At 47.9% G+C, this 24434-nt stretch overlaps 2 protein-coding genes across 3 annotated transcripts in view; one reads left to right on the top strand and one right to left on the bottom strand.

The window, feature by feature from the left end:
* On the top strand, positions 1–14007 carry FAM166B (family with sequence similarity 166, member B). 2 transcript variants are annotated; one of them, XM_012656942.1, is made up of 6 exons: positions 1–74; positions 12429–12652; positions 12741–12955; positions 13161–13212; positions 13289–13486; positions 13766–14007. In XM_012656942.1, the coding sequence occupies exons 2-6, from the start codon at positions 12463–12465 to the stop codon at positions 13852–13854; spliced, it is 744 nt and encodes a 247-aa protein (XP_012512396.1). In that variant the 5' UTR covers positions 1–74; positions 12429–12462; the 3' UTR covers positions 13855–14007. The 2 variants fall into 2 exon arrangements, with proteins under 2 accessions (XP_012512396.1, XP_012512388.1); XM_012656934.1 differs by lacking the exon at positions 1–74 and adding an exon at positions 11847–12066.
* RUSC2 (RUN and SH3 domain containing 2) overlaps positions 13942–24434 on the bottom strand; it is a 21262-nt gene continuing 10769 nt past the window's right edge. Inside the window, exons 3-12 of the mRNA XM_012656923.1 lie at positions 19606–20247; positions 19173–19358; positions 18863–19003; positions 17648–17724; positions 17278–17452; positions 17083–17188; positions 16223–16269; positions 14954–15779; positions 14727–14864; positions 13942–14642 (exon numbers count right to left, since the gene is read on the bottom strand). Coding sequence (XP_012512377.1) covers positions 14441–14642; positions 14727–14864; positions 14954–15779; positions 16223–16269; positions 17083–17188; positions 17278–17452; positions 17648–17724; positions 18863–19003; positions 19173–19358; positions 19606–20247 — 2540 coding nt within the window. The 3' untranslated portion in view covers positions 13942–14440. The remainder of the gene's footprint in view (positions 14643–14726; positions 14865–14953; positions 15780–16222; positions 16270–17082; positions 17189–17277; positions 17453–17647; positions 17725–18862; positions 19004–19172; positions 19359–19605; positions 20248–24434) is intronic.

Below are 24434 nucleotides of genomic sequence, written 5' to 3' on the forward strand. Positions count from 1 at the left end.
CATGGAGGGCGGAAGGAGTGAAAGCTGTGGGCTTCTGATGCAGAGACAGGCTGAGAGAGCTGGAGGGAGCAAGGGTAAGTTCACTTTAAGATTTTTAAAGTTCTGCATTTCTATCTCTGTGGTAAGCGAAGAAAAAAATTAATATAAGCAGAGTCCGCATCGCGTGGCTGACCGCCTTCAAACGGAGTCTTGTCACAGGTTTTTGAGAGTTGTAGCCAAGAAGTACTATTTAACATGTAAGGGGCTAATAGAAGAAAGACGGTCTTAAATGATACATGATGCGTTAGGGTCAGGAGAAGGGCAGATGGTGTCGTGGTGCATGCACCTCACAAGTTTGGACAGAGAAGAACGGGAGACGTTCTTAATCCTTCCAGAATGAATTTCAGAACAGCCCCCTGGGGCATGTTCATTTTTCTGGAAGCATTTGGTCTCAGCAAAACACCCTCATTCATCGCATTAAATTAATGTTAACATCACAACGATTTGTGAATCTGCTTTCTATAGTTGTATAAGATCTGTAAACACTGGGGATTTATGCCTTGTTTTATTTAAGTATTAATAATATCAGATAATTTAATCGACACTGGGTTCTGACCCTTTACCCAAGTTTGAGAATTACCATGGTAGTTGGCGATAGTAATTCCAAGCTGAAGAGCGGGGAGCCTGTTTTAGAAAGATCATTGTGGTGGTGTGTGGAGGCAAGAAGGCTGATTAGAAAGGAGTCTGTGACAGGTTCAATCAGGAGAGGATGAGGGACTGCACTAGGATGGGAATAAAAGAGGGAGAGGAGGAAATGTTCAATTAGTATGGGGGGGGGGGTAACATGGGAAATCTTGCTGATTGTGGTATCCAAAGTCAGTCAGCCCTGTGGAGAGAAAGCATGTCAGCCAGCACAATAAGTTTCTAGCTTAGATGACTGGGTGATGTCAACCCAGATTTAAAAACATCCATGAAGAGGAAAGGTTGGGGTGGGTGGAAGGTAGATGATTGTGATAAGCAAAGGGGTGATGGTAAAGGAAACCATGAAGGGAGGTGCCATCATTCAGAGTGGGTGTGTGCGTGGGAGAAATAGGCCCACAGTGGAGTCCTGAGGAACTCCAACATTAAAGAAGAGAGTCATGAAAGAGACAGAATAAATGAGCTGAAAGGTGGGAAGAGAATCTAGAAGGCCAGTGCCATGGAATCCAAGGAATGGTGGGTTTAGGAAGAGTGAAATAATGAACTGCATCAAACCGTGTAGAGGGGTCAGCTAAGATAAGTTTAAAATGTCCCTTGAGTTAGGCTGTTAGAAGATCCTTTTGTTGTTGTTTTTCAAACTTTTTATGATGGGAAATGTCTCACACATACAGAGAGAATAGAACAATGAATCCTTATTTACCTTGGGTTAGTAAGACCATTTCGTTGAATGCCCGCAGTGCACAACTGCTTACCCTTGCCTCATTTTACTGTTGCCACATGTGACCCGGGCCAGGTGAAAGTACCTGCTTTTACTTTCATAGAATCACTTCTATGCAAGTGATTCTCCAATGAGCAGTTCATGGCCAGTCTTGTTTCATCTATACCCCTGCCCTCTTCCTCCAGTCCAGTTATTTGGTGTATATTTCTGACATTGTATCATTTCATCAGTAAAGATTTTGGTATGTTATCTCTAAATGATAAGGATTCTTCGTTAAAGCCAAATTGCAGTATTATAGTCACACCTAAAAAAAATAACAATAGTTCCTTAATATTATTAAGTATGCAGTTGTTCACATTTCCTCCATTATGTTTGATTTTTAAAAATTGTTTATTTGAATCAAAATCTAAATAAGTCCATTTGCAGTTCATGTGTCTGAAATCTTTTGAAACCTCTTAATTGTATCCTTTGTCTTTTATTCTTGCTATTTTTTTTAAACCAGGTCACTTTTCCTGTAGAGTTCCTCAAAGTCTGGATTTTTTGGAGGTTCTTCTGGTGTAACTTAGCATGTTCCTCAGTCCCCTGTATTTCATGTAAATTGGTGGTAAGAGACCAATTTAGTTTGATGTAGTTTGAATATCTTGGAAAAATTACTTTATAGGTGGTTTAGTACTTCTATTAATATCAGGAGGTTTACAATAATGATTTAGTACTTCTATCAGGAGGTACGCAATGGTGGTCTTTTTTGTGACGGTTTCTCAACTCTGACACTATTGACATTTTGGGCTGGATAATTCTTTATTGTAGGGGGCTGTCCTGTGCATTGTAGGATGTTTAGGAGCATCCCAGGCCTCTGCCCAGTGGATGACAACAGCACTTCTCCCCCATTATGACAACCAAAAATGTCTCTAGACCTTGCCTGTTGTCCCCTGGGGCACAAAATTGTCCCTGATTTAGAACCCCCGGTCTAGGTTCATTAACATAGGAGTTAAAGCTGGACCTGTAGTCCCAGCTACTTGGGAGGCTGAGGGGGGAGAATCACTTGAGGCCAAGAGTTCGAGTTCAGCCTGGGCAACATAGTAGGACCCCATGGAAAAAAATTTTTTTAAACTAAATAAAATATAGGAGTTAGACAATAATATTTTCATTCTATCATTCCTTTTTTGTTTATTAGGTAGATTACTTCTATAAAAGAAGTATTCTTTTATAAATAAAAGGAACTTTTCCACATTAACTCTTTGTTACCCAGAGATATATTTCATAGGAAAGGCAGGATAAATGTTTGATCATTTCCCTTTTATTTTACTAGCTTTCAAAGTAAGGAGTTTTTCCCTAGCTTTTCTTCTAGTACCATTATGAACTCATATAACACATATGTGTGCTCAATCATTGCAAGTTGTTATCATATTTGATGCTTAAATGTCCTATTTTGTCCTAAGTTGGCTCCTGAGTCCTTTTGACACAACCCCTCAGCTTTCTTGCTAGCTAATATAATAAAATGTTCCAGTCTCATTTTGTTCATATCTAGACCAGAGCTGGTATCAGCTGTTTTTTCCAGTGATTCATTGGAAATGGTCCCTTTTAGTGGGAAATGGTATTTAGATACCACAGTATGGGTACTATGGATATAAGATTATTTGACCTTAGGAAGAGCAGTTAAATGAATGGGGTTGATTACTCATTCTTCTCAAAACAGTCTTTCCAATCTCTTTGTTATGAAAAAATTCAAACGTGCAGAAAAGTTGAAGGAAGGCACAATGAACACCTGTATATCCTTCATCTAGATCCAACATTTATTAACATTTTGTCATATTAGTTCTGTCTCTCTAATATCATATGATAGATATATAATATAATACAATATAATCTTATCATACCATCTGAAAATAAGTTGCTGGCATCATGACACTTGATTCCAAAATTGTTAGCATTATCTTTCAAGGTCATTTTCTATGAAACTCTACTACCATGTCCCTGAGTACATGAAGTTTAGGATTACTTTAAACTGAAATCTTATCTTGATAGTATTTCAGACTATTCAGGTAGAGTGGATTCTATATGCAAAATCATAAATGAACCGGCTTGTAATTATGAATTTTCAGGGAAGATATGGATATGCCCCCTTCTCCATTTGGTACCACATTTTGAGATAGGCAATTTTCCCTATAGTCCCCTGAGGAGGGGATGGGGGGCAGGTTAATTTTTAGTTCACCTTAAGACTAAGGGGTAGATCTGTAAGCATGTCAATTTTGTGCAGGAAAAGTTTTCTACTAGATGCTCCACCTTGGGTGGTCACTGAGTTTTGTTGCCTTTTCTCTGTATTTCATGAGCCTGTGAAAATGAACCTCAAGTTCATGTGTCTTGGCAAACACCATTAAGGCAAAACTGGCTTATACTCTTTGCCTAGTTTTGACCTCTAATGATTTTCTTTTTTTTTTTTTTTAAACCACTTTATTGAGGTATAGTTGACATACAAAAAGCCATATAGCAGGTCCTTGAATGACATTGTTTCATTCAACATTGTTTCGTTATAAAACTGATGAGAAAAAAAAAATCAAATCTGGCCAGGGCTACTGTCTATGTGGAGTTTACGCGTTCTCCCCATGTATGGTAAAATGGACTCGTAATATATTGTTTCGCTTAAAGTTGCAGTTTCCAAGAACTTGTTGATGATGTTAACTGGGGACTTACAGTACATATTTAGTGTATACAATTTGATGAATTTGGAGGTACGTATACACCCATGAAACCATCACTACAATCAGTGCCATAGATATAGCCGTCACCTCCAAAAGTTTCCTCCTGCCTGATTTATTTACTTATTTATGTATTTAGTTATAAGAACACTTAATATAAGAACTACCCTCTTTTGGTTTATTAGTGTCTTAGGAGAGCATAATGGGAAAAAAAGATCTACCCTCTTAGCAAATTTTTAAGTATACAGTACAATACAGTGTGTCCCGAAAGTCGCCATACATAGGGAAAATGGGAAATTGTAGCTAGATGTACCTTTATTTACAAAATATTAATTACAAAATTTTACAAAATTTTTCCTTTGTATGGAGACTTTTGGGACAACCTGTATTGTGAACTACAGGCACTGCATTCTACAGCAGATCTCCGGGACTTAGTCATCTTGCATAACTGAAACATTATACCCTTTGACCAGCACCTCCCCCTTTTTCTCTCTCTCTTCAGCCCCTGGTAGTCACCGTACCACTCTCTGCTTCTATGAGTTTGACTATTTTAGATTCCTCATACAAGTGGCATTGTATAATATTTGTTCTTCCATGTGTGGCTTATTTCACTTATCATAATGTGCTCCAGTTTCATTTATGCTGTCCCCTACTTCTTAAAATCTCATCTATGCATTTGAAAATATTTTATGATATTTTGTAGCTATTTTATGAAATACTTTATAAATATTTTAACTATTTTATAAAATATAAGATATTTTATGAGCATTTTCAGTTTCAGTGAGAGTGTTAGTCAAGCTAACTAGTTCACTATAATGGAAAGTAATGTTTTTAAAAGACTTTTCTTTGCCTTTGGTATTTTTCAGTTTCACTACAATGTTTTAGGCATGAGTTCTAGAAAAGGTACAGCCCTTCTCACTTTATATATTGCCTCTTCTCAATTCTATTCTCTTTATCTGGGACTCTATATGTTAGAAATTTTGATTCTTTCCTTCATATCTGTTGACATCATTTTTATATTTTCTATATCCATCTATTTCCATGCTGGATTCTGAGTTATTTCTTTGATTTATTTTCCTGTCAAGTAATTCTCTTTTTAGCTGCATCTGATCTGCTACTTTATTCTTGCATTCAGTTTATTTCAACATTTTTTCTAGAAGTATCTTTTCCCCCCTCAAAATTTGGCTATTTCTGATAATTTCTAGGAGCTTGTGCACATTTGTGATTATAACTGGTCTTTCTCAAATCATTTTATATAAAATGGTTCTATATGCTGCATCTTACTATTGTAATATCTTTAGTTCTTGGGAGGTCTAAATCTACTGTTTGGTGTTTCTGCTGGTGGCTTGCTTTTTTGTACACTGGGAAATCTTTGTGAACTGTTTGCTTGATCTTAATTTATGAGAATGTCTAAATTGGGCAAGTTTTCCTCCAATGAGAATTTGTTTCTGATTCTGCCGAAAACAGGGTTACTACAACCAGGACTGCCCAATCCCCTTTTGAGCATTATAGCTTAGCATAGGAATACCAGCTTCAGCTATCCCACCTCACCCATGGCCTAAGATTTAGTCCACTCTTTTACAGTTCCTTAGGAGAGGGCAGTTGTCAAGTCTCAGGGGTATAGGAGATGACAATTGCCATGTTTTCTCCCTTCCCTAAAATGAAGGCGAGTCAGTCTGCCACTCTCATGATGTGACTGCTATCACCCATTGGGGATAAATTGCCTCAGCACACATTTATTGCTATCATGCCACCAAGCAAGGGATGCTGTCAGAGTAATACTTCTGCATGCCACTTGTCCCTCCAGCATCAGTTCACATCATATTATTGTTTTTGTTTTGTTTGTGTTTTTTTTTTTTTTTTTTTTTGAGACGGAGTCTCACTCTCTTGCCCAGGCTTGCCCAGGCTAGAGGGCCGTGGTGTCAGCCTAGCTCACAGCAACCTCTAACTCCTGGGCTCAAGCAATCCTCCTGCCTCAGCCTCCTGAGTAGCTGGGACTACAGGCATGTGCCACCATGCCTGGCTAATTTTTTCTATTTTTAGTTATTGTTTGGCCAATTTCTTTCTATTTTTAGTAGAGACGGGGTCTCGCTTTTGCTCAGGCTGGTCTCGAACTCCTGAGCTCAAAGGATCCGCCCGCCTTGGCCTGGCGTGAGCCACCGCGCCTGGCCTGTTTGTGTTGTTTTTGAGAGGAAGGTGAATTCTTGAAGACTTCTCTGTGTTAAGTCCAGCAGCACCTCAATGACCTATGTGATATAAAGTTGATTGCTTTAGACAATCCTCTGAACACCTGTGCTTCCACGGTGCTGGAAGTGGAAGTGCTCCAGGGTGTCATCCAGCTGGTAATGCTGGCTAATAAAGCTACTGATATTTGAACATATTTTTCATGTAATAAGCCATTTTAAAGTACTTTTATTAGTTCTCATTGTTTTTCAGTTGCTTCTCAGGCTTTTGTAGCTAGGCAGAGGATAAATTATTTCTTCCTTTCCAATATTTGTGGTTCTTATTATTTTTATTTTATGCATTGTCTAGAATGTTGAATAATAAAGGTGATAGTGATCATTCTTGTCTTGGTTCTGACTTATAAAGTGAAGGACTATCAGATGCTAGCATCCATCCGACGCCCAAGACAAACATAGTTACTCCTTCTTAGTACTTTTTCCTGCTAAGCCACGACACTATTTCAGAAACCTCCCAGTAACATTTCCACAGGTAACTACAGTTGACTGGATTTGCTACAACAGATAAGGTCTATTTGCCAATCTTGGCTCTCTTGTTTCTCCCGGATATAGTTTGATATCAGCTATTCATTTCAAGTGTTCTTTATCATGTTTCTATTCCTTGTTTTCTAAATGTCTGTTTTTTTAAAAAATCACAAATGGGTGTTTAATTTTACAAAATATTTTTCACTGGATAAGGTGGCTAATGCTTGTAATCCCAGGGCTTTGGGAAGCTGAGGCAGGAGAATTGCTTGAGGCCCGGGGGTTGAGACCAGCCTGGGCAACATAGTGAGATTCTGTCTCTCCAAAAAAATTTTTTAAAATTAGTTGGGCATGGTGGTGCGTGCCTTTAGTCCCAGCCACTCAGGAGGCTAAGGTGGGAGGACTGCTTGAGCCCAGGAATTCAAGACTACAGTGAGTTATGATCTTTCCACTGTGCTCCAGCCTAGGTGACAGCATGAGACCCTCTCTCTAATAAAAAAAATTTTTTAAATGTTTTTCCAATATCTGTCAGGGTGATCAAATGGCTTTTATTTCCTTTGGTTTATTCATATGTTAATTGCATTAATAAATTTTCTAAGTCAATCATTGTTGTAGTTTAGGAATAAAGCCTACTAGTCTTAATGTATATTATTCTTTTACAATATGGATAGATTTGTGTAGTTCACACTCTGTGCCAGACACCTGTGCTTGATGCTGGGGATACAATTGCGAACAAGGTAGATAAACATGGTATCTGCCCTTACTGAGCTGATGATCATTTCAGGGGAGATAAAGAGCAGGTTTGCCAGCACTCCTCTCATCCCGAACCTTCAGCAGGAATCCCTCAAAACATGCTGTCTTGTAGAGTCTTGGAAGATCTCAGAAAGAGGGCTGTGATCACGGGTGGTATCTGCTGTGGATTGGAGGAAAGTGGGCAGCCTGCTATTTGCTATCGCTGTGTTGATATTTTATTAGGATTTTTCACCTGTATAACTTGTGTGAGGTTTGTTAGGTCTTGAATTTGTTAGGTCTTGAATGAAGTTCATACTAATTTTGTAAATTAAGTGGCATATGAGTCTTTTGGTAGGGGGCCTATTTGACCACTTTTTCAATTATTTCTATGGTTATTTCATTGGAGGGTTCTATTTTGGGTTGATTTTTCCTAGGCAATATTAAATTTCATTGAGATTTTCTAGTTTATACAGAGTTTCACTTAGTATCCTTTTATAATTAAGAAAAGAAATTCCTGTGTGCCTGTTGTTAGCCCCTAACCTGCTCTCAAGGGGTTTGCATAGTCTTTCTCTTGGCTAGCTTTGCCAGCACTTTGCTTATTTTGTTTCAAACAGGTCTTACAATACTCAGTTCAATTGTTTTTCTGCTTTCTGACTTATTGGCTTCTGTCATTAGCTTCATAAATTTCTCTCGTTTTCCTTAGCTTTATGATACTCTTCTAGCTTCTTGAATTGACTGCTAGTTATTAGCTAATTTATTTAGTTGGTTAGTTGGTTCTAGACCTGTTTGCCTGGCTGGCTGTCCACAGCCTGTCCTGCTGAAGCCATCGTGGTCTACACACATGCTGTCCTCCCTCCCAAGGCACAGCTGCTGAGTCAGGGTGGCTTCTTCATTGGCTATGAGGCCAGCCTAGAGAGAGATGAGTGTGGTGTAGATGCTGGTGCTCGCTGTGTCTCCTTCCTTCCTTCCTGGGCACATGGAAGACTATACTTCTCAGTTGAAAAATATTAACAACTGGCAAATCTAGGTAAAGATTATATTTTTCTTGAAAATTTTCTATAGGTTCGATTTCCCTCCCCAAATTAAAAAGATTTAAAAATACAGATGACAGAACCCTATTCCCACAGTAACCTGCTAAAGGTTAGGCATGGAAATTTTGAAAAATCACCCTAGGTAATTCTGAAGCACACTCTGCTTAAGAGATCACTGTTGGAGAGATGGTGGGCAAGGGGGCGCAGGGATTTCCTGACGAGCACACCGAAGTTGTGAGGAAGTAGAAACCGTAATAATACTGACAAATCCATCTGGGAAGGGGAGAGAGAGAAGGAGAGAGACAGACAGAGACAGAAAGACTTGCGCACACACAGAGAGCACATGGCCCCAGGGTGAGAATGAACACTGTTAATTCTCTTGAAAGCACCTGTTTGCTTTCAAGTTCCCAATTCCAGTTTCCATGAGGCCTGGTTACACAGCAGGGTATACAGTTCCTTCCATGGTTACCCATGAAATCTATTCATCTTTAAGCTATCTTCTATTCCTTCCACTCTTGGCCCTCTTCCTCTAAGTGGGCCAGCCAAAGTACACAATTGTTTCTTGTAGGAAAGCAGCTTCCATTAGAACACATGTTTAGTAATAATGACAGTTTATCAGGTGCTAGCAACTATCCTGCTTTACATGCGCCATTTCAGTTAATCCTTACACTAGTACCATTCCCATTTTATGGATGGGAGGAAAAGAGACACGGAGAGGTTTACGAATTTGCCCAAAGCTGTACAGCTCGTGAGTGATAGAGACAGGATCAAGCCTGCATTAATCATGATGGCAGTATACAGCTGAGGCTAAAAACTGCCTCTGAATCCAGCTTTGGTTGAATTCTCATTTGATATTTATTTATAAATGATGGTGTGTAGTTACAACTTTTTCTTTGCCTCTCCCCAATTTTTTTTGCCCCCCAACTCACCGTGTTGCCCAGGCTGGCCTCAAACTCCTGAGCTCAAGCGATCCTCCTGCCTCAGCCTCCTGAGTAGCTGGGACTATAGGCCTGCGCCACCATGGCTGGCTAATTTTTCTATTTTTGGTAGAGATGGGGTCTCGCTCTTGCTCAGGCTGGTCTCGAACTCCTGACTTCAAGCGATCCTCCTGCCCTGGCCTCCCAGAGTGCTAGGATTACAAGCGTGAGCCACCGTACCTGCCTGGCCTGAGCCAACGCACCCAGCCTATTTTTTTTTTAAACTAAAAATGGTTTTGTGTTGCATGGAATCTTTTGGAGTTTATTCTTTTCACTTCTTGTTGAAATTTTGGTGGTCTCTTGAGGAACTTTTTCAAAAGTCTCATGATTTTCTCTTTTTACTCATCCTCGCAGAGGGGATTTATGTTGCCCTGGTTTGACTTACAATCAAGTGATTGATCTGGGATGTGTGTGAAATTTTCCAGCAGTTCCTGGTCAGGATCAAAGACAGAACAGAAAGCTGCAGACTGCCGTTCTGCGGGCCCAGCAGGCTGTGTGGAGGGGGGTGCTGTCGTGGCTTTCCTAACTGGACCTTCATTTTATAGGTGGTGCAATCTCCAGTTAAACATTTCTCTCCACTGCCGCATCCAACACTGGCCACCCAGGCCTAAGCAACCACTGGCAAGGGGAAGGGGACCACTAGGATGGGCTCAGGCTAATCCAGACTCGTTCCTGGGCTGGCTCCCCAAGCCTCCCTGAAGTTTCTGGCTGGTTGGAGGAATAAAATTAGGAAGAAGATGACCACGTATCAGCTGTGCAACCAGTGGTGTCTGTCACAGATCCAAAGTCTGTTAGCTTGACACACTACTGCTATTCTGGGCGTTCTCCTCAGTTCCCACCCTCACGCTAGCCTGTTTCCTGAGCTGTGAGGCAAGTGCCCTACAACTCTAATTCTAAATGACACATACCAAGGCCGTCCTTGGCAGAACAGTGGGGAACATGAAATGTGTTCCTTGAGTCCCAGTGCTCTTGTGCAATTCCCCTGAGATGTCAGCGCCAGGCCTGGTCAGTGTTGGCACTATCACAGGCTGGGGGCAGGGAGAAGAGCAGAGCTCTGCCTCAGAAAGGTGGGCCAGCCTGGCCCTGACTCAGCCCTAGGACTGTTTTTTGGGGGTTGTTTGTTTTGAGACGAGTTCTTGCTCTGTTGCCCAGGCTGGACTTGAACTCCTGGGCTTAAGAGTCATGCGATTCTCCTACCTCAGCCTCACAGATAGCTGGGACTACAGACATGCACTACCGCGCCTGGCCCAGGGCTGGGTTTTAGTCATGCTCTCCCCTCTCTCTGAGATCTCATTTTCCTGTACTTTTTCTTCTCTTACAATATGAATCATTTCCTTAACCAACTCAATTTGTCCCCTAGTCTTACCCCTTGCCCCAACTTTCTCCTCCTGTCTGTCTCCCCTGGACTCCCACAGCAAGACTCCCTGTATGCACTGGATTTGTAATCATGCATTGATCTCCCTTATGTGTTAGAAGCTTAGAGACAACATTAGACACTAAGGGAGGAAATTAAGTTTTAGCAGCTGTGTGCTAGGTGCGGGGGTAAGTTCTTTCACATGTACTAGCTTACTTCATCCTTACAGACCATGGTAGCTTAGGTTATTTTAACCTTCATGGTATAGTTCAGGGAGGTTAGGCTCAAGGTCTCAAGCTATTATGAGCCTGTGACTGCCTGACCTCTCCCCTACACCACCATTCTGGCTTCATGGTTTTCATAATTACAAAACACGTTTGCATACATTAATTTGAGCCTCACAGCAGGAGCAAGGTGAGCAGTAGTATCTGCATTTTCAAGGACGGTGGGGTCAGACTTGTCCAAAGGCACGTGGAACTTAGCTTTTCCGACTCCCACATTAGTGCACATTCTGCCACCGTGGAGTGTATCTAGCACAGCGTGGCATGTTGACTGGATGATTCAGATATGTCAGGTACTCAATAAATAATTCTTGTTCAGTTACATTATTGAAAATAAACCTAACGTTACTGCCTAGAGGTCTCTGGGTTCCATTTTCCTCTATCACCTATCTCTTACCACCTCTCCTCTGGGCTCAGGCCCCCTTCGGAGACCCTCTTTCCCCAGGAACTGCATCCCCTTCCCCAAGGCTCACAAAGAGCACAACAGCCCGTCTCCCCAGGCAGGTGCTCGGAGGGGTGCGCAGGAAGGAAGGGTAGTTTCTGAGATGGAGCTGAATGGCCCCCTCCCACCTTGGGGCTCCCTCGCTCCTGGCTTGGGGAAGCTGCACTCCTCAGCCTCTTCCCTGTCCCGGGTGGCAGGATGGCATTTGTTCTGGGGCAGACAGGCCAGTGAGCCTCTGCTCTCCTGCTGGGCAGGCCTTGGCCCTGGCAGTCCTCACACCAGTGCCCCATCCCACTCAGCCCCGCCCCTTCCTCTGGCCCCATAGCCCTGGACACAGTACACAGAGCCCAGAGCCCTGGCTCAAAGGGAAACAAAAGGAACTGTTGGGTTCCCATGGCTGTGGCCAGCACCTTCATACCGGGGCTCAAATCTCAGAACCGTCATTACATCCCAGGGTAAGACTTCGACCCAGAGCACCCCCTGCTTGCTGCTGGAAATAGGGGTATAGGGATAGAGGGATGTAGGAGTTAGGCCACTTAGACCTTGGGGGTTTGGGGGGCCCATGGTTGGGGTCTTTATGGTGCTGCATGCAAAAGGGAAAGCCAGGAATGGTGATAGCCAGATCTGCCACGAAGCTTTGTGTTGTCTTCTCCATGGGAACAGGGACAGGAAGGATAGAAAGCCCAGGCAGAGAACTTAGAAACACCTGCTCCAAGTATATGTAACAGCTGAGTCCAGAAAGATCAGGGCTCCAGTGGTCTGTTCTGGCCCTGGGGGTGCAGGATTCTGGAGGTGAGTGGTGAGTCCTGTGCTACAGGTACACTGGACACTGCCCACTACTTCGGTTCAGCATGGGACAGACCTACGGGCAGGTGACTGGCCAGCTACTTCGAGGCCCTCCTGGTCTAGCCTGGCCCCCTGCCCATCGCACATTTCTGCCTCCCATCCGGCCTCCAAGATCTCCTGAGGTTCCCAGGGGGAGCCTACATCTCAGACGTGGGCACGAAAGGCTCAGCTCCTGCATGATCCCTGGGTACACAGGTTTGTACCCAGGTACGAACAGGCGCCCCGCCACAGAACAAATGTTCCAAATACTAACAGAAATCTTCCTTGCCCCCTGCCTGCCCAGGTTTCATACCCCGGGCACAGTTCATCTTTGCCAAGAACTGCAGCCAGGTCTGGGCTGAGGCTCTGAATGATTTTACCCAGCTGCATGGGGGGCAAGGGAGTCAAGAGCTGCCCAAGGAGGCCAAGGGAGAAAAAGACTCGGAGAGAGACCAAGAGTCAAAGCCGGGGCTAGAGCTAGAGGAGGAGAAGAAGGCAGCGCTGGAGGAGGTGGACCAAGTGAGACCAAGGAGTCTGGTGGGGAGTGCAGCGGGCGGAGGTGGGGAGCCTTGCCTCTGTGTCTAGGCCTGGGGTGGCCATGGGGAGTGTGGCTGTGGGTACAGGGCATGTGGGCTTGACTGGCAGTTCCACCACCGCCCCTCTGCGTTAGAGCAGAGGGGCTGAATTGGATAGCCTTATTTTTGTTTTATCAACTCTCTCACAGGCTTCCCCCTACTCCATGGATGACGGAGACCCTCAGAAGTTCTTCATGTCAGGTGAGAAGAGGTGGGTGATGACCAAAGGGTTAGGAGATCCCAGGATGTCTTGGCTCAGTGTCCCCATCCCCCGCAGGCTTCACTGGCTACGTGCCCCGTGCCCGCTTCCTCTTCGGCTCCAGCTTTCCTGTGCTTACCAACCAGGCGCTGCGGGAATTTGGGCAGGAGGACTCACAGGGCAGAGCCCAGAAGGATCCCAAACACCTCCCCCCACTTCCCAGGATCTACCCGCAGAGGCTGGGGCTCTTGCCTAACTACAGGGGCTATGTGCCAGGTGAGAACGGCCCCCGGGGGAGGCTTTGGGGGCTGGGGTGCTTGTGTGGGTGTGGAATAGGTGGAGGTGGTTTGGGGGGTTGGAACTAATAGAAATGGGGGGACTGCACATCATGGGGTTCAGCTTTCTCATTGGCAGAAAAGGAAACCAAGGAAGCTCACAGTGGGGAGTTAGGATCAGATTTCAGAGGGTAGTTTGGAGGGTCTGGCCAATTGGCTGAGAATTAAATGGCTTTTCCATGCAGCTGGCTACACATAACAGACGCTTATACCCACACAGGGTATAAGTTCCAGTTTGGCCAAACATTTGGGCATCTCACCCATGATACTCTGGGCCTCAGCACCTTCCAGAAGCAGCTCCTGGCTTAGGCACCTGGACTTCAAGTTCTTTTTTCCCTCTTCATCCTATCCCAGCCATCCTTCTGGAAGGATGCGGGGAGTACAACGAGAAGATGGTTTGGAGGCTGAGCACCTTTTTTATTAATAGGTGTAATAAATAAATAAATACATACATAAACAGAAGCCTGGGCTCCTCCTCCCACTTCTGATGACCAGGTACTGGCCACAGCCTATTTACAGCTGGGGGGCTTAGGGATCTGGCCCCAATACTGTTACCCATCCTCATCTCGACCTGGCCTAGGGAACCCCACGTCCCTCCATAGGGACTTGCTTGTCTACACCCATGGAAAGGTTGGCCCAGATAGGCCGGAGAAATCCTAGCAGCCCAGTGCTGTGTCCCTTCCCTCCTTTCCTGGGTGGAGGTGTGGATGAGGTCACCGGGACAGTTAAGGGGGAGAATTAATACTGAGCACAGGGAGCAGGCGCCAGCACAGGGATATGTGGCCCCAGCTCTCAGTCTACTCTCTGTGGCCAAGCCAGAGGGCTTGGGAATGGCTCTCAGGCTCTGAGTCTGGGGGTTATGAGGGTCCCTGAGGCCACCAGCATGCACAGGGCCTCAGTTTTGGCTGCTTCCAGGGTTTGGACTTGGAGTTGGGGTCAGTGTCACGTAGGCCAGAGGCACCAGGCCACAGTCAGGGCCGCGGCTGCAGCGCAGCCAGTCTCCTCCGGCTGGCCCCAGCACCCGTAGGATATCTCCCTTGTGGAAGCTCAGCTGTCCAGGGCCTGTGGCCAGATGGTGGCACAGTGCCTGCACCTCGCTGCGGAGACAACAAAAGGAGGTCAGAGAAACCCCATGAAAAGCCAAGCCCAGCCCCGCAGTCCTTCTATCTCCCTAGGCTCACCACGGAGGCTTGCAGGGCAGGGCTGGAGAGTGCGGCTCCTGCAGGCTGTCCTTGGGCTCTGGCTCCCGCAGGGCACCCATCGTCTGTGCCACTAGTTGGAACATGGACTTGTCCAGGCTCAGCCAGTTCGAAGGGAGCCTAGGGGACAGCAGCGGGGCTCTGGCTCTGCCCATGCCCTGGCCTAGAGCTGGCTCCCCACTTCCTCCTCACCACAGGCAGGCTCTCACCTGTTTGTGGGCCGGGCCTCCCGCTGAGCTTTTCGGGAGCCAAAGAGGTGTCCCCACTTGATGCCCCCAGGTGAAGACTCTGAGGCCCCTTCGTCATTTTCTGCTGGTGGGGCAGCGGGCCCCTCCCTCTCCCGACTGCGCCTCAATTCAGCCAGCACAGAGTCAGGAGGGCTCCCCATCCAGAAGGGCCAGCCCCTCTCCCGGCCAAGGGCCTCCTCTGGGGCAGGGCAGGCCTCAGCCCCCTCCACGACTCCCTCTCGGGGTGGTGGGGCCTGGGGAAGCCCCCCGCCTCCTGCCCCTTTCTTTTTCTCACTACTGCTGCCACTGCTGCTGTTGCTGCTGCCACGAGGGAACCTAGAACCCTCAGTGGAGCCATCGATGTAGACCTGGGAGCTCTGCATGAGCTGGTACCACCAGCCAGCCTGCCCACTTCGGGCCCATCTGCCACGTCCTGAGCCCCCAGCTGCCTCTGCCACCTCCTCTGTCTCCTCTTCCTCTTCGCCACCTTCTGGGGCACCCACGCCCTTCACCCGCTCCCCATGGGCTGCCCTGTCCATGTCTCCAGGGCCCTCCTGGCCCCGGGCCCGGGCCAACTGCAGTGTCGAGTGGGCAGACAGCAGCAGGTCCTGGGACACCCGCAGCAGTTCCTTGTGCTGCCGCTGCTGCTGCCCACTTTGCAGCAGCCGGTGCTGGAACAGCAAGTCGAGGCTGAAGGGCAGTAGGGCCAGGGGCTGTAGCAGCAGCAGCAGCTCCTCGAAGAGGCCAGGGCACACAGTATGAGCTGCACTCAGGAAGCCCCAGGGCTGGTAGTGGGTCTGGATGATATCTAGGGGAAAGACAGAGGGACTGATCCACACAGAGAAGCAGAGCCTGGCCTCAGAGGGACTCTGAAAGACAACCTGGGCAGAGCCACTGTGTACAGCTGCACAGGCTGTGTACTAGGCAACTTAGATGCACTACAATGTAAATGCTACCTCCTGTAATTGTGCAGTGCATTAACTCCACAACCCCAGGTGGTGGCTTTGAGTTTAGTGGAGAGAGGTGTTGGGGTTCCTGGCCACCCTGACTTCCAGATTGCTTGAGCATCCTGCTGACTCCAGGCTCTAACTGAAACAGAAGCTCGAAGCTCTGAGGATGAAAGCTTGCATGGTCCCCCCTCCCCACCACTAGCATCTGAAAAGACAGCTCTTCCTCCCTCCTTTGAACCTCTGAGGTCTGGCCTGTGTTGCTTTTGTGAAACAGAGCAGGGTTCTGGGCTCTGGGCATTACCTTCGTGGTTATAGAGGTGATTAAACCAGAACTCCAGGGACCGGATGCTGTAGGGAGACAGTGAAGAGAGTTGAGTCTTGTTATATAGCCAGATAATAAGGTACAAAGGAGACAGAGACAGGGGTCAGACATAGGGAGGAGGTATAGGTGAATGGCTCCCTTCTATGGTAAGGATGCTTCCTGGTTCATTTCATGTAATATAATTCCAGAAAGTCAGTGGGGATGTGGGGAGGGTGAACATGTGATTCACAAGCCAGTTGCTTCCTCCTAGAACGGAGTCGGGGCAGCTACTGAGTGAAAGGACGGGCAGCTCAGGGGCAGAGGGGATCACCTGGGCTCACACTTGAGAAAGAGTAATACTACGAGGTGGGTCCCAAGGTGGACTTAGGGCTAAGCAGGATTAGGAAGCAGTGATGGAATCGAGAGGATCAAGGTTTACAAGGTCCAGATAAATTCAGAAACCCACCTCATTTCCAAATAAGCCAGATTATAGATTTGTAAAAGCAGAAGACCACATTGGTGATCAGTGTCAGAGGGTCACGGGTGCAGTGGGAAAGCAGTGACATACTGAGAGGCGGTAGCTAGGTGGGGAGAGAGTGAGCCTCAGCCCTGGCCACAGAGCGTGCAGATCTGTTCTTTCTGTCTCAGTTCCTCAGAGGAGGCAGACAGAGCCCAGGTAGAGGGCTGGTTGTTTAGGGCTGTGGTCCCCAACCCCCAGTCTGCGGCTTGTTAGGGATCGGGCTGCAGAGCTACCTCCCACCCCCTGTCCATGGAAAAACTGTCTTCCATGAAACCAGTCCCTGGTGCCAAAAAGGCTGGGGACCGCTGGTTTAGGACATCTTGCTGCTCCACACACTCACTTGAGCAGGCCGAGGATGAAGGCGTTGAAGCGCATGGTGTGACTGGTGAGCTCTGGGAACTGGCTGACTTTGTTGTAGAGGCCGTGCAGGACCTTGGTGGATGGACCTGGGAGGAAGCCAGGGTTGGAGATCACATGACCAGTTTCTGGAACCCTAATTCAGCCCGGGGTCCCCATCTTGCCACCCAGCACTTACCTAGCTGTGTGGAAGCCTCAATCACACTCCACGGCATGTTCTTACGTTGCCCGATGATGACATCGAGTACGAAGGCCTTGAGCCCATCCTCCAGCACAGCCTGGACCGCAGGGCACAGGTACTTCAGAACCAGGTGGCCCACGTTGGGGCTCACAGAACTGTTTCCCAGCTTTGCCTGCAGGTGCAATAGGGAAGTGCAGGAAGTCACTTGAAGCCTGACTCGGAGCCCACGTACCACTCAGTCGACCCTCATGCTTCCCTCTCGCCATCCTCATCCCCAAGTACCCACTCAGTGTTCTAAATGCGAGAGAGCAGGGGAAGGTGCTAGCGCAGAACAGGGAAGCTCAGCTCGCCACGCTTTCCCGCCTACCTTCACCCCAGGGTCCCGGCTTGTGCCAAAATGGGCCACAATGAGGTCCACAGCGGTGTTAACGGCTTTTACCAGCCCTGCAAGGAAGAATTTCATGTGACAGGTCCCTGAGCAAGTTGCTGGCCAACTCAGAGGGAAAGGGGAAGGGTTCCCACGCTTACTCTCAGTCCCTGCACTTGTATATGAGTCTCCTCAAAACGTCTAGGCCTGGCCCTTTCTGTTTCTGCCCAGTTCCAAAGCCCTTCCTCTCTTTACCCCCCAGCCTGGACCCACATCAGTGATACCATTGCCAAGACCCTCAACTTCCTCATTTCCCAGCCCCGGCGGGCTGATCTTGGATTTCTCCACTCTAAGAAACCAGGCCCTGGCCTGAAGAAAACCCAAGTTCCTGGCACCAGTGCCAGACAAGGGTGATTCTTCAACATGTGCCTTGATGGCATCTGCTACACCCCAGAGCTGCCGCCCAAACCCTTACCTGCGTCTCTAGCCCTTGGTTCTACTTCTCACAGAGAGCAGATGCCCGATTATGAATTCCTACAACTTCCCTCTCCCTGCGAAACACACAACGGTATCGTATCTACACCTCCCCGCCCTCCTGCCCTCTTGCTCCCTTCGCCTCTTGGAGGAAGGTGGCTGTTCCCCGCTGGCCCCAGGTTCTTCTCTCTAAGCTCTGACTCTCCCATTGTCTCTGCAAGGGCCGTCACCTTCACCTTTCTCCCTTTGCACAGGCTCCTCCCCTGCAGCTCACGATTACGCTCAATTCTGTCCCCACCACCTTGCTGAAATTGCTTAGTTCAGTGGTTGCTTATTTGCTAAACAGAGTGGTTCTTTTAGCCCTCATCTTAGTAGATGTCACCAACATGCTGACCCAAGCTGCTAGGCCCTCCAGTGCCTCCAGCTGCCCCTCGGAGTGTTCGGGCATTGCTTCCTTACGTGGCTGCCTCCCTCACAGGACTTAGCTCACTGAGGGAAGGGACTGGAGCCCGGCTCGTAAGCCACCGTGATACAGGACCCTTGCTCACTCGCACACACAATACCCAGTTCACAGACTTCCACCTCTTGCCCCAGTGGCTGTGCTCTGCCACTGCCTCCCAGCACTTGGAGCTGTACGGCAGGAAATGGCGTGGAGGGCTGGACAGTAGGGCGACAGTAGGGCAACAGGCGTGAACAGGCAGTGACAGCAGAACCCCTGGCTTGAGCTGGGGTTATATGCACCTTTTTTCTGAAGCAGGTCAATGGAAATGGCTTCTGAGTTGCCATCTGGGGACAGACAAAACTCAGCTGGAGGCTTCTCAGTCAAGGAAAAGGGGTCCTGGAAGTCAGGGCAGGTCAGTGGTAACGGCTTCACTACTTGACCTGGAAAGAAGAGGAAAATCAGTCCTGAGCCACTCTCACCCTAAGAGTTGCAGCTCAGTCCAGTGCCTCCTACTCTCGGGGACATGTTCCTTTGGGACTGACCCCTTCTCTAGCCCTTCCCAGCCGAGGCAGGGCCTGCCCTGGTGTACTGGAAACCTTGCCCGCGTACCATTCAGCCGGCAGTTCAGATGGCCGGCAGCACTGAGGGAGCCAGGGAACTCAAAGATGGGGTTTCTTCGGGCCAGCCGAGCTTCCTGTGGCCTTCGGTCTAGGCTCCCTGACAAACTAGGCGGACCTAGTGGGTTCTTCCTCCTGTATTCCCGCCACTTGAGGGCTTGAGGGGATAGATGGTTGGCTGGAAGCGGAACAGGTTAGCAGAAGAGACAGACAGGCAAGAGTTAGCAGGAGGCAGCATTTGGGTGGATATGGCACCCAGTGGGCCCATGTGAAACAGCAGGGTTGGGAGTGTGTGGAATACTACGCCCAGATACTGGGGAAGGAGATGCAGACATCTTAACCTGTGACCCCAGGCTGGAATATAAGAAACCATTCAAAGGGGAGGTAGGAGTACTTGGGTGGGGGTGGGGTGGTGAAGCTCATACCATTGCTGGGCCTGGACGCCATGCTGCCCTCACCACCTCCTCGGGCCAGGCTCTCTGCTCGGCTGAAGCCAGATCTCCAGGAGCCCAGAGGCGGCAAGCTTCCTATTCCATGGAGTCGGTACTCAGCCAAGGTCAGCATCTTCTGATCCTCCTTCTGTGGCTGCTGGGAGGTGGCAGGCTGGACGGCAGGAGGACAGGAGTGGCTCCATGGGGGTAGGCTTTCTGGGGCTTTGGCCTGCTCTGGGGGAGGGGAGCACGAAGTGGAGGCAGAAGAGTCAGTGCTGGGCCCAAAGGGGCCAGCACTACGGATGGGAGAGTAGCTGCCCAGGGGTGACGGCCGTGAGGTCTCTGGCTCTGGCCCAGCTTTCCTGGCACCTCTGCCAGTGGTTCGAGGCGTAGATGCCTGTGGCTCCCCTGAGGGAGCTGGGGCTGGGACTTGAGCAGCAGAAGCAGCCAGTGGGGCGGGCTGCTGTGTACGGCTGCAGCCCGAGAGGCTGTAGAGCTGGGAAAGGCTGTGGAGGGCCCGGGACTTGGCCAGCTGCTTGGGGAAGTGGTGCTGGAACACGAAGGGCTGGATGGGCAGCGTGGTTGGCCTCTGCTCCTTGCTGTAGCGAAGGACTGGTCGGCTTTCAGCACCACCCCCTGGCAACAGGGATGGAGAAGGAGTCAGTTAGTCAGACAGTGAAACCCATTACAGAAAACACAGAAGCAGAGACAGGAGATGGTGTCCGCTGGGGAAAGGGGAAAGATGGGTAGGACCTGGGTTGTATGAATTGAATGGAGTATAAGTAATCCAAGTTTGTGGAATGGGACACTGCTCTCGCTTTCTTTTGTAAAACTTTTCCTATTGTTTTTATGATGCTGAACCGTCTTGTACCTCTTTGCTGTTCAGTCCCTCTTTATTTTCTTTCTTCTTTTTATTTCATTTTTTTTTTTTTTCGAGACAGAGTCTTGCTCTGTTGCCTTGGGCTAGAGTGCCGTGGTGTCAGCCTAGCTCACAGCAACCTCAAACTCCTGGGCTCAAGCGATCCTCCTGCCTCAGCCTCCTGAGTGGCTGGGACTACAGGCATGCACCACCATGCCTGGCTAATTTTTCTATTTTTAGTAGAGATGGGGTCTCGCTTTTGCTCAGGCTGGTCTTGAACTCCTGACCTCAAGTGATCCTCCCACCTTGGCCTCCCAGAATGCCAGGATTACAGGCATAAGCCACCGTGCCCAGCCCCTCTTCATTTTCTTGACTCCAAAAGTGTGTATCTTAAGGCTCAATTCTTACATCTCATCTTACACTTTCTCTCTGGCACAGCTTAAGTTCAGAGTTTGAAAGAGATGACTCCCAAACCCACAGCTTTAGCCCTGACCTTCCTCTTGGTCTTGAGATCATTCTACTTTAGGGCTCTGCTATCACTTAAAATTTGCTGTTTCAAAACAGCTCTTCCATCATCTTTCTCCTTTTTCCCTGATGACTTCCATTTCTGTCATGGCAGAACCACCATCTTTGTTTCTAAGGCCTCAAGACTTGGATTCAGAGTCACAGATTTTCAGTGTCAGGATGTTACTTCAAGATGTTGCTCATCATCCCGTCTCCACTCAATGCCAGCACATTTCATTCTTAAGCGAATCTAGCCACAGTAAAATATTTCCTTACTTGCAGCCAGCCTCCTTGTTATCCCTATCTGCCTCACCCCAACACACACTGCTTCACGATCCTAGCATTGGAACCACAGAGTCCACGTCTGCTCCCTCTGCACAGAGGTGAGTTCCCCAAGGCTGGGCCTCTTCTGTTCTTTCAGCCAGTCCTCAGGTCAGTGTCCCTCAAAACATGGGGCTCAGAACTAAACACAGAACTCCAGGACCATGCATGGTGGGACAGTGTTGTGTATGGACCGCACTTCTACCGAAACGCTGCGCATACTGTAAACATCAGAATGGACACAAGGTGGTGCTAAAAGCACTCCCACGGCCTAAAACCCGGGCTGTGGCTGACCTGCAGGGTTGCGCACCAGCTGTGTGTGGCTGCAATTAGTATTCTTACTTGATCGGGAAATTTGAAATTGAGAGATATTAAGTCATTTGCTCAAGGTCACATAACTAGGAAGTGGCAGAGCTAGAATTCTGCCTAAGCCAGAGTCTGACTGTGGAGCCAATGTTCTTTTTACCACATTACACTGCACATGAAATAGTATCAGGCCAGGTCTTCCTATCCCTCATCTTTTCTTTTCAGCATTGTAGGGGATGGGGACCACAACCCCATTAGGGGGTGTTCCAGAATCACTCCTGGGGCCTTCAAACTGCACCCTCCTGCCATTCCCAGGCAGTACTTAGAGAACAGCCTCTGTCACTCTCCCTTGCTCACTGTGCTCCAGCTATGGTTCTTTCTGTCCTTAAGCCAAGTTCATTAACATCTCGGGGCTTCTGTACCTGCTGTTCCTTCTGCCTGAAATCTTCTCACCACTCAGGCATCAGCTCAAACATCACCCCCTCAGTCAGACGTTCTCTGACCACCGGAGCCCCTCAGCAAGTGGCTCTCCATCCCATTACGCTCTTTCGTTTTCTTTTTAGCATTTTTCATTATCAGAAATTATCTCTTTATAATGTGTTTACTGCCTATTACTCCTCATAAGAAGTCCAGAAAAGTAGGGATCTTTTATTTTTCTTTGCTGTATCCCTAGTGCCTAGAACAGAGCCTGGTACATAGTAGGTACTGAATAAAGATTTGTTAAATGAATCAGTCCCCATTGTCACTCTCGATTTAGGCTAGTCTTACTGCATCCAGAATCTTCTTACTTAAATCAGCTGGCTTCTTGAAATACAGATTTTATTTTATCTCCTGCAGTTCCTGTTGCACACAGAATGAAGTCTGATCTTCTCAGTGAGCTCGGTGCCCACAGCTGCCACAAATTAGGCTGTTCCCCACAAACTTCCACACCTGCCGTCCTCACTGACTCCCCCACCCCCATTTGCAGGCACACTGTTTCCCATCAGGAACGTCTCCTTCCTTTGCACTTATTTAAATATCAATTTTCAAGGCTGAGCTGACTCCTGCTATCAGATTAGGTCATCCCCACCACAGCTTTATTATCTGCTCTATAGAAAGTATCTCTGAATTAGATCATGTATTCCTACTCCTTTTAAGATCCTCCCTGCTAAGTTCCCGGGATATGGTTTGAAGCCGAGGAAGAAGGTCAGGGAAGAAAGGAGCCACTGTGGGGACGGGTCTCAGCTCTACCCTCAGGGAATACCGACAAGATATCTCACTTTTCTATGTGACAGCCCTTGAGAAAACTGGAGACAGAGGCCACATGAACCTGAGTCTGCTTTTCCCTAGGTGAGACAGCCCCGCTTCCTTCTTGAAATGTGTCAAGGACTCAGTGGACCGCCAGTGAGCGCTCACTGGCTCAGAGGAGGGCGGACCATCCACTCTTCCCTTCTGGAGTCTGTGCGCGGATCCAGTCATTTTAACTTTTTGGAAGCCCTGCCAAACTGCTGAGTCATTCTGAGTTTGCAATCAATTAACTGTCCTGAAGCAACCCCAGTGTGGTCTGCACTTCACGTCAAACTTCACGGCAGCCCCGTTTTATTAGTGTTGTTCTTTCCTGAGCTGCTAAGATCCTTTTGAATCTGGATCCTGCTGCTCAGGATCTCAAAGAGCCTTCTCCGCTTCTTCCTGTCATTCCCAGACTGCATCAGCTTGTCTCTTCTTTTGTCATTCATAAATTCGATGAAATATCATTTATTTTTCGATTAAAAAAAGCTGTACGGAATCAAGAGAAGACTGGAGACTTACGGAGCAGAGCAGCGTCCTGATATGCAAAGTCTCATCTGACAGAAACTACACTTTCAAAGCCTCTCCTCCCAGCTCTGACCAGGGCTTTTCTTGCCCTGGGAATGCCAGCCACAGCACCCCACCACATACACCCCAGACACTGCGGTCTAAGAAGGGGGTGGGCTCCACAGGCCTCTTCCCTAGAAACCTCCCTCCCAGCCACACCCCCAGAGGCCATTGGTCCACCCTCTCTGTATGGACCAACAGAGCCTGCCCCAGGCCGTGGCACAGCTGTGGGACTGGGCCCTGCTCCCTCCCCTTTCCTCCAACCCTCTAACACTCGGCTTCCGCTCTCCCTGCCCCCCAGAGCTGCTTTCAGGATGCTTCAGCCTTATCTCAGGTGATTTCTCTTTAGAACTCATTTGGTTCAACCTAACTCTTTCTTGAAACGTTCTCCTCCTTTGGTTCCTGTGGCTTCACTCTCTCCTGGTTTTTCTTCTGTTTTTCTGGCTAATTCTCCTCAATTTCTTCTGAGGGTTGCTCCGCTACCCCTTAAGTCCCCGTATTCCCTTGTTCCCTTCACAACTCCACACGTTCTCCCTGGATGCTCTCATCTATTCACATAGCTTCAGCTACCACTTTTATTCCAACCACTTTCCAGTCTACACGGTGCTCTCTCCTGACTTTCAGGGAGACACCTTCCAGTCTACCTTCCACCTGCAAATCAAAACATGCTACTAAGCAAACAAAAACCCAAACCAAACAAAAACAAACAAATGCCACATACCACGTCGCCAACTAAAACTCTTCAGTGGTTCCACCCCATCCCACTATGGCTATACCAAATTATTTGCAGTTCCTGGAAAGCAGCAAGCTATTTTGTGCCTCTGGTCTTGTATAGACTATTCTATGAGCCTTAACATTCTTCTTACAAGTCTTCACAAAGCCTAATCCTGATCACCTTTCTAGACTGGGCTTAAATGAACACGGTACTAGCAGTCCTGCCTGACAGTGCAGTCTGATTCAGATGCCCCTCTCACTGGCCCACAGTGCTGCTGTCCCTGCC

The sequence above is a fragment of the Propithecus coquereli genome, unplaced genomic scaffold (assembly GCF_000956105.1).
Source record: "Propithecus coquereli isolate 6110/MARCELLA unplaced genomic scaffold, Pcoq_1.0 Scaffold114, whole genome shotgun sequence".
In the NCBI taxonomy this organism is placed as follows: domain Eukaryota; kingdom Metazoa; phylum Chordata; class Mammalia; order Primates; family Indriidae; genus Propithecus; species Propithecus coquereli.